Source organism: Spea bombifrons, chromosome 3 (genome assembly GCF_027358695.1).
Source record: "Spea bombifrons isolate aSpeBom1 chromosome 3, aSpeBom1.2.pri, whole genome shotgun sequence".
Taxonomy (NCBI): domain Eukaryota; kingdom Metazoa; phylum Chordata; class Amphibia; order Anura; family Pelobatidae; genus Spea; species Spea bombifrons.
Window position 1 is genome coordinate 100,770,103 of NC_071089.1, and position 9,960 is coordinate 100,780,062.

Sequence of the window (9,960 nt, forward strand, 5' to 3'; positions counted from 1 at the left end):
ATATCCAAACACAGAGCCTCTGGATGGTCTATACAATGAATTTGCACAATATGGATATTTCCATAACAAGTAACACAAAATAAACCAAATATACTGGGAATGCTACAGTATTCACTATATTGTCACATCGAGGTGGCATTGATTTGATAAGTTGAGCTTGATGCAGTGTACTCCTGCTACATGGAGGCAACGCAGCTATGACTGTAAAAAAAGCCGGCTACAGCCCTAAAGCAAATAAAGCATTTTTGGAACTTAAATGATCCATTCGCTGTGATGCAATGGTTTCAGACTGGTTCAAAGTGTTTTTCATGTGAGGTGGGTGACATGCAGGTGAGTTTTGGTAGTTCTATATGGTGTTGGGGAGACTAGTATTTAACTATGGAAAAAGCAGCAGCAGGTGATCAAGGATCATGCAATCCTGTGTCATGTTGAAACACTATGTTTGATTATGGATACAATCATATGTTACCAAAACATGTGAGGCTCTGGAAGTCATATGTTTGGAGTGGGTACTGCTTTGCTACAGCAGGTATAAGGAATGCGAGAGTCCAGGCCCAGCTCAGAAGCGGACAAAGGTTGCATCGATTTGGCGCACAGACGGCAAAGCCAGCATAATTTTGCGTCTATACTGGGCATCTTTCTGCAACGGATTCCTTTCCAGATAAACTGTTTGTAGCCCTTGTGCTCCACTCAGTTCTTCTAGGTCAGCCCAGTTCTCCACCAAGTTATCATTCATCTACGGAGGGGGGCAAAAAGGAGAAACGAAAATTGACACAAAAGCATCAGTTTTAAACACGTCTAGGCCATACATTGGCTTAAACCCTTAATGACAGCCCGTACATGTACGGGCTCAAAATGCATGGTTTCCAATGGGTTTAGGAACCGCCCATTGTCCTTAAGGGGTTAAAGTCAGACAGAAGTTACTGGTAACAAATAACTCACTCCACCTGCACAGTTATGGTTAACATTATTGGCACCCTTGAATATTCACACTATGTACAGCAGCTTCAGAAATAATGTTCTTTGGTTCGCAGGATTCATTTACCCGGTGACTTATTTTAGCTTTCCAAACGTTTGCTCAGGCTGTGATCTGGACTCATAATGACCAATCCAACAGTCCATTTTTCTTTTTCAACCAGTCTTTTGTGTTTGTGATCATTGTCCTGTTAGAGAACCCATGAGCTTCCACCACACCTAGGTTTTCCTGACCTTGGGTAGCACATTTCAATGTAAAATGCCATGGTACCTCTCCAGTTTCACCATTCTCCAAACACGGCCAAGGCCTCCAGTAAGAGAGGCAGCAAAGGAACCGCACGACATTAATTATCTTCAATCATATTTAACCTTAGGCAGGGTGTTCTTTCCCTTTTAGCAGTGGGGTGCTTTCTGGTAAAAAACCAGCCATAAGCTATGTGGATGCCATGCATACCAACTTTTCAAGCCTTATCAAGTCCTGCAGGGTTCTGGATAATTCCATGAGAAACAAACTTCTAAAGGATGGCCCTTTAGAACGTTTGGGTATAATAAGAGTTTCTCAGGCAGCACTCTTACCTTCACCAATGTGAAAAAAGGAACAAGGAAAAAAAGTGGCCCTTTTATGGCTCTCTGATTAAATAAGGCCATGGGATCACTGGATTTTTCACCGATTAGCCTAATTTCACATCAATGACATTCTAGTTCTTTTCAAACCAATTTCAATTCTTCAAGAATGTGCCAAAAGCATTGTGTCAGGACAAAGTTTCCATACCCTTTTCTAATTGTTATTGTACTATCCTGTGTTTTGTTTCAAATGTATGAGCGTATACAGAAGAAAGAACACTTATTTTCACGGGATATCGTACACAATATACAAAATACTCAATGTAGTGCCAATGTTGACCATAAATGTATAATATATAAGCTAACTGTTCATGACACAACTGGCCTTCAAACAGGCCAGGGAGTTACATTAATACATTTTTTGATGCACAAAATGACCCCTAATTAAGGAATTACACAAATATTAAACATTACCCAGAATTCCTGGAGCTCTGTCAAGTGTCTGATGTTTTCAATTCTCTTGATTCGGTTAGAGGCTACATCCAAGGTAGTGAGTTTATTCTAAAATAAGACAAAATAAAATTACTTAGCAAGCTACCTCCAACCAAATTCCAGTTACAGAATTATGATGTTTTGCACCCAGAAAACATAACTTTACCCACCTCCAACCCCTCTCTTTAAACCCAAACACCAGTCTCTCTCTCTCTTTTTTCCACAATGTGCTAGTCCTGCTATGACCCCTGTGCCTAATCAGCCGCTCACATTGTTCTCCAGCCCTTCCAAGACTTGGATGCCATTGTCACTTAGGTACAACTCGCGCAGGTTCACTAGGCTCTGCAGACCTTCAATCTTCGTTAAACGGTTACTCTGGAAAAGAAAAAGCATATTAAGAAGTATATAATAAACTACGCTGCTAACTTGTTTATTTGTGCAGGCCATAGAAGCCAATATACAGCACAATATAGTTTAGCACAGAGTGTACGGATTGTACTCCCGGGAGGTATAATGGTAAGTGAAGAAGATCACTCATGGATTGGGTACCCAAAATAGAACCAGCAGGATCTACAGCATTAATGGGCCTGTAAGTTAATAAATGTGGCCATATATAAGAAGACAAAAAAACAAGCATAGTCTTCAATGAAATGTGACTTATGGTGTAACTATTTAACAGAAATGACTGTGGTCTGGCTATAACCTGTTTTGGTTTAGAGCTACAGCAGGGCTCTGGCCCACAGAAATGGCCGCAAAAGAACTCACACAGGTGATATACATTTTATTTTGTTTGTAATAAAAGAAGCAAACATTTCCAATGGTCACTGACAGCTGCTTAACATGAACCAGACAACAACAGGGCTCCATACTCAATATACTACTACTTTGTCTCTATCCCTATCTGTAACATTATCCACAAGCTCTGGTGTTACTGGTATCCTACTTTGTGAATAAAGTAGATCTCTGCCCCCATCAGCTCAGTGAGCTGCCTTTTCCATAGGGTAATGATTCTATGGATCGGCATACCGAGCGCTGACAGGGTGCAGGAGATCTGTCTCAACCGGGTGTTACGGCTCCTGAACTAGACGCCAGACAACTGCAACCCCTAGCGTTGCATCACACGTTACGACGCCAATTTAATAAACTAATGCCAGTCCGTGGTATATTGGGAATTACCTGCACGCTTAATACTGTGAGGTTAGTTAGTGTTTCCATGTTCTCCAGTTTAGCGATCTTGTTTTTTCCAAGAAACAGGCTGTCAAGTTCTCGCAAACAGTCCAGATTTTCAATCGCCTGTAAAATTATGAATCACTTTAGAAGCGGAGATCGATCATCAACATGTTTGCAAAATGAATAAAAACTATCGCTGAAGTAGATAAGTTTTGAGCTTGTACAGTAAAGCCCAAGAAGTTAGAATATTAAAATGAGCAATTAATGCCTTTCATTAAATCTTAATCAGGCAGTGCTACATAAAAGCTGGTGTGTAGCTGTTGCGGTGTTTCTATGACATTGTTTCTCATGTGCAAACTATTATCTGTGGCCTTATGACTGAATAAAGCATCTTTAGTTAAAGCCGACATATTACATCTGATTTAGCTCTGCCAACGACACCACTTAGGATGCTTTCATCGTCAAGGACGTGCTTAAGATAACAAGGAGACATTTAAAAATAAACAGATTTTAGATTTCTACAGGCATGTCAAAGTAAAACATTTCTAGTAGCAAAGACATCTTCATTTTCTCTTCATTTACAGTTACACTGAATAATTTCATAGAAAACCTAGTATTTCACAAATGGGCAGGTAATAGTATCCCATAAATTGCCAGCTTCCCTGTACTGTATCCTCGCCGTCCTAAAACTGCCACTTTTTATTATTATTATTATTACCAGGAGGAAGAGGAAAGGAGAGTTTGTTTGGAAGAAAATAAACAAGTACAGGTAAAAATAAACAATAATCCAAGGTTAGTTTGCTGTATGGCTCTGCATCTTTAGGGGTTTTCAGTATAAAAATATTTTTCCCCCTTATTTGATGACACCACACACATTATACATCACTTTGTTCAAGAGTAGAGGCTTTTTTTTAAAAATAGAAGTGCATTAAGCATCATAAATATTGATAATAGATAAAAAATAATTTTCTTTTATAGCTGAACCATGACCCAATTCATACTCATAAACAGCTCGTGATTATACAGTCATTCCAGAGGATCGCATCCATGCTTTACATATCATCCTGTATTACATATTTATCAATACTACTGAACGAAGGAGTTTAGGTGTAGTGAGATATTTTTGTATACTTATAGTGGAAGTGGTAAGGGACACTTTAGTTTTCAGAGAGAGAAATATACTTTCATTTCCCATTTTTGTTTTGTTTGTTTTTGCACTGTTCCCAATGCATTACGCCTCAAGATCATTTTTTTATGCCAGTGATGTCAATGGTGACGTAACTGGGCTCCCAACGAATTATTATTTCATGTTTTCTATAAAGACCCTGTTGAGGCTCTCCTGTCCTAATGTGAACTTCTGGTGAGTGTCAGCAGTGACATCAACCAGACGGGAATGCCCGATCGCATGATTTGTTTCAAATTGTTAATGGTTTAGTACTTCCCAGATGACTACACGCTTGCTCTGGAACGTCTCACATGGATATATTTATGGATGCAAGGTTTGTGAATGAAAAAAAAACATTTAATCAGCAATGGGAATTTGTACCCAATGTGTGGTTTATGAATTATTCCCATACACATAGATGGAAACTTTGGGAGTGTAAAAACCTGTAGATAGATAAAAGTCTTACCTACACCAAGCAACCCTACCCCAAGGGGTCTGACAGAGATAAACGACTTATTTATGATGGCACGTCTAACCCCTGCTGTTCGGGGCACTAGGTTCCCAGACTGTGGCTTTGGTGCACTTCCGGAAGAAATGCGCTCCAGCAAGACGGCCCCTGAGAAAAGTGTTTATCCCCAGGTTCTGCCTAATCTTGCAGGACCGGTGCTATTGCAGCAGTTATTACTGACAGGAGCAGCACTGATGCAGTAGCCCTTTCATACTGGCACTTTAAATGGACACCTTGTTAAGCTTAACGGAGGGACTGAAAGATTGTTGCTCGTGCACAAGGGAACACAAGGTCTCTTGTTTTGTTTAATTTCCTTATAGAAATGCTTCTCCAGCTCAGACTCCTACTGAGGGAACAACCAGTTCCTTTACCTAACTTACCAAGCCTCATAAACCGATAAGTAGAAATATAACAACCAGTCCCTTCGCGCCTGTAACCTACTCACCCTCAAGCGGTTGGAGCCCAGTTCTAATAATCGGAGCTGGGTTAGAGAACTCAAGTTCTCCATTCTGCTTATCTTGTTGTTCACCAAATAGAGCCGGCGGAGTTGAGTTAGTGTTTCCAGTCCTTCAATGTGTCTCAGCAGGTTAAATGACAGGTCCAAGATCCTGCAGACAAAAAGCAGTCTTAACGGATAAAGCAGCAATGGGATTGAAAGATCCTACCTTAACCACTTCATTGCCAAATGTTTCTTTTGTTTTCGGGCAGACAGATCATAAATGTACTCCATTATATGGTTTTAAATTAAAGCGCCGTAATACTTTACAGACACTAGGATTTAAGGAAAAGGAGGCAGAACTGACATATCAATATGTCATCTACCTTCTCCTCCACCAATACTTATGGAGCCAGTCAGTAGCTATTAAAAGGAAATCAAACAAATATCGAGAAGACAATGTTAATATATCTGCTTGTCCCGATACAGAAAAAGTTGTCCTATAAATATATATATATATATATATATATATATATATATATATATATATATATATATATATAGGACATGTTACAAAATTTTTTTTTATTTTATTTATTTCTTTTTACACAGGTTTAATAGACTGCAACATTTTGGAAAAGCGAGAATAAAATAAGCAGGTTACAGCTTACTCACTCAAGCCGACTCAGGTTCTCCAGGTTGTGTATTTTACGGATCTGATTGTCATATAGGTCCAATTCCGTCAAGGTATCCAACTGCTCCAAATTCTCAATCAACTTTATTAAGTTCTGACGAAGGCATAATGTCTACAGGGGTAAAGACAATAAGAAAGGGAAACGTGGAGGTAAAGCTGTAAAGGCACGACATGACGAGTGGGAGGAACGGAACAGAGGCCAAAGGGGAGAGACGCTACCATTAAAATGTAGATTGAGAGACAACTTCTGTGTATCCCCCCCCAAGCTTTTAAGTAGAATCCGCAGCATGCATTTGCGGCTGTGTGTGGATTGGATTTCTAGTATTGTGTTAATAAATAAACACATAAAATAATGCCCATTTTCAACAGCACCCCAAAGTTAGTGTTTATATGCCTGTTCAGGTGTGCTTCCCGTTTAAAAAAATTTCGACACAGCATAAAGAATGCTTTTAGTTCTCACCTTTACTTTCTTCAGAACCTCAAATCCCTGGATCTTTCCGATCCGCAAATGGTTCAGGTCAACCTCCTGCGAGATACACCAGCAAAGAAAGGATTTTAGCAAGAGGGCAAAAAACAAGGCACTAATGATCATGCAGGAAAACAAAAGAGTTGAGATAAAACAAGCAGAAGGATCACTGTTAAATTGTAGCATTCAAAAGAAACTTAAAATAAAAAAACAAACATTCTATACTAAAGTATGTATGAGAGTAAAACTGCTATATTAGTCCTTGGGCCTTTCTTGATATTACGGCTTTAGCAGATGAACAAAATCAAGAAAACCTCACTCACTTGTATACATACATTGAAAAATGCATGCCATGCCAGCAAGCGGGATGGTAAATACCAAGCAAACATAAATGTCTTATGATAAACCATCCAAAGAGAAATACATTTGATTTGCTGTTCCCTGATCATTGTGGCTTATTTCATTTTTGATAACCGACAATGAAATCTTTAAACGTCTTTCAAAAAAAAAACCTTGTATTCAGCACAAGCAATTTCTAGCATTTATCAATCTTTTGGTACAAGGTATTGTTCCTTCTAATCACCTACAAAATGCGTTTCTTTAGCTACTGTAGGGCTACGACGGTCCTTGTATAATTTAGTTCTTATCTCACAATACAGAATAGTCACCGAAACAATGTTTGGGAGGGGGTAGAAGGGAATCCTGTTACCTCTGCTTCTGGATCCAGGTTGATTGTTTCGATGTCCACTGGAGTCTCCAGATCTCCTAAATACAAGGTTATCACTATTATTAAAGGATCTATGCACAGGGGCACACACAAAAGCCTGATCACTACTGACCCAAGAATAAACCTAACATTAAAACAGACGTGTCATAAACAAACACGTGGATGATAACGTTTTGTGCTTACTTAAAAAGGGCTCTATGCTTATGTGTATACATGCTGCTAATTAAATTGTCAGCATATTTTAAGTATAAATACACAAACTTATACTTAACTGAACTTTAGAGATGAACTTCTAGATGGGGTGTGCACACATGTTCATTCACAGTCCAGAGTCACACCGTTAGACGCACTTACGCAAGCTTACCTTTACCCCATGAGCTGCCTGTGCTGCTGGTTAGATACAAAATACTTGGAATGGTTTGCCTTTGACTAATTTTATGTACCAGATAAAATAATGGGTTTTTTTTTTATTTTAAAATTGCTTCTTGACAACACTATGCAGATTATGTATTAAGAACTTTAGCAATGCAAAGTGCTTTGAAAGGTGTAATCAGTAATGTCCATACGAGAACTGCACGATCAAGAGATAAATTCACCAAAAACATAAAGCAATACAAAAAAAGCAAGAGCTCATAATAAAAATACATACAGTACCTACCTGACACTATTGAGTATTTCAGCCTGTCCATCACTTACCTTCATGTATAGCACCACCATTTGAAAGTAAACAATAATAATCAAGAAATACATCTCCGATAACTGGCATCTCAAACACAACTGTCATAAAACGCTTTTTAAAGAAACAAAAACAGTATAACATTCTAAATGATATATTTGCTATGACGCTATAACGTTTTACATGGGAAAAGCATTCCAAAGCTCTTAAATAACGATTATATATAATATATACTGATAAATAAATCCGTGGAGACTGGCACCACACCTGAATTCGCCTGGGCATTTTGCTCTCCTCCATCTCGGACATCCCGTTTCTCCTTTATCTCATCGTCAGCTGACTCATCGGATTCCCTCCTCTTGTCCACTGCAGAGAAATGAATGGATTCAGTGGATCACTGAGGCCCTGACACGTGAATAGATTCAGTGGATTACCGAGGCCCTGACACATGAATGGATCCAGAGGATTACTGACACATCTGGCTGTCGGAAGCATGTGAGAAGAGCAGCATCTCTCCGGGTACATGCTCCGCACACAACCCGTAAAGCCTTCAGTGATCTGTAGGCGGAAGGTCTTCGCCCACCCAGCTCCGCAGTATTACTGTCAGTGCCAGCCGTGAAATAAACACGTGTCCCATAATAATCAGGGAGGTGACGGGATGATGATAATAATGCCGCCTCAGGCCTTTCTGTCACAGCATATGCACAGCCCCGACGCCCTTATTACTAATGGCTTACCGGGTGCCGTTATCCACTCCCATAACTCGCATAGCTTCGTTCCTCTGATTAAAGATTTCGCCCATTGCCGTTCAGTCCATCGGGCCCGGCTACCTTATTACCTCATTCCACCCCGCAAACTGCTGTCATCCGTAAATCCTGTAATTTATCTCCAAAGTTCTCTTCCTGCGACTGAGCCTCCATGTTTCCCAAGCCACCCGGCAATGCTTCTCGTCCGCCCTCTCTTATCACTCATGTCGCTCTGCGGCTCACACCTTTACCCACCTCCTACTGTAACATAGTTTCTTACCTTCCATGTCTTGCACTTCTGTATGTCTCGCTTCGTCCGCCATTATTTTCTTGTTCCTACAGTGTCCGGAAGAAAAACGCCACAACCAATAGCTAGCAAGAACCCACGACAGCTTGAGGAAAAACAACCAATCGGCAAAATATATTTTCTGGGTGCTCGTGCGCATGCTCAAATCACTCGAGCATGTCGGGAGTTGTAGTGTTCGGTATCAGTAGCACTTCTCCTCTGATCATTCCATATTTAAAGAGGGCAGCCTTTTGGTATAATGAACTTTCTTTATACCAGTTCTCAATGTTCAGATGTTAACCTAATGAAAGTAAACATCTAAATCTGAATTTCTTTCCCTTTTCATTAACTCTCCCCTTAATAGGACTGCCTGAACCAATGAATAATATTCAGCGAAATATGCTACGGGCCTGAACACCATCCATCTGCGTTAATAAAGTTTCTCGGAGGAATGGATGCCAGGGGTTTCTGTTATCGGTTGTAAAGAGATGGTTTACTGTTCAAAATAGCCTCACCAAAAACAAATGTGTATCAAATGACATAGTAAGCACTTTAATATGCATTATTTACTTTGATCTTAAAATAATAAAAACAAATTTGGGGAGGGCCAGTGCGACACATCTCGTTACACCCCCTGGAAATCTGGCGTGACCTAGCGCTGGACCTGGATGCAGGTAAATAGCCTGTGCTTGAACAAGATGTGGAACAATTGTATAGAGAGGATGAACCCTTCTATAGGTTCAGATAAAAACAGAAAAAAATGCTATAAGCTGACGCTAAGACATCATATGCATTAAAGTGCATGTTAATCACGGAGTGCCCCATTAAGTTGAGCCTCTCCACGAGTATAAATACTCACAGAATGAGTCTGAAGTATCGCACAGGGGAGGAAGAAGCATCTGTACCCCTTGGAAGAGTTATAGGTACAGGTAGGTTATATGGGGCAATCATGTCCATCCATAGCTGCCCCCTTAGTGACTCCTGGTGTTACTCTATTGTTGATATTGCTCTGTCGTGCCCCATTTGTTATTAACCCGAGGCTTATGAAACGAGGG

General features: G+C 40.0%; 1 protein-coding gene across 1 annotated transcript; it reads right to left on the minus strand.

Annotated features, from left to right (window-relative positions):
- Window positions 1-411: 411 nt before the first annotated feature.
- On the minus strand, window positions 412-9,006 carry PPP1R7 (protein phosphatase 1 regulatory subunit 7). The gene is made up of 10 exons (XM_053460574.1): window positions 8,900-9,006; window positions 8,141-8,239; window positions 7,180-7,235; window positions 6,465-6,530; window positions 5,986-6,116; window positions 5,320-5,482; window positions 3,208-3,324; window positions 2,302-2,406; window positions 2,014-2,100; window positions 412-736 (listed from the first exon to the last, which is right to left on the minus strand). Exons 1-10 carry the CDS (start codon window positions 8,940-8,942, stop codon window positions 560-562), a joined length of 1,044 nt encoding a protein of 347 aa, XP_053316549.1. The 5' UTR covers window positions 8,943-9,006; the 3' UTR covers window positions 412-559.
- Window positions 9,007-9,960: the final 954 nt, after the last annotated feature.

Bases quoted from the DNA above. Each gene is read 5' to 3' on its own strand.
- PPP1R7 (XM_053460574.1), bottom strand. From the start codon at position 8,942: ATGGCGGACGAAGCGAGACATACAGAAGTGCAAGACATGGAAG. The intron at 6,531-7,179 runs GTAACAGGATTC...TGTATCTCGCAG, and splicing joins ACCTGGATCCAGAAGCAGAG to GAGGTTGACCTGAACCATTT. The intron at 2,101-2,301 runs GTGAGCGGCTGA...GTCTTATTTTAG, and splicing joins TGGAAGGGCTGGAGAACAAT to AATAAACTCACTACCTTGGA.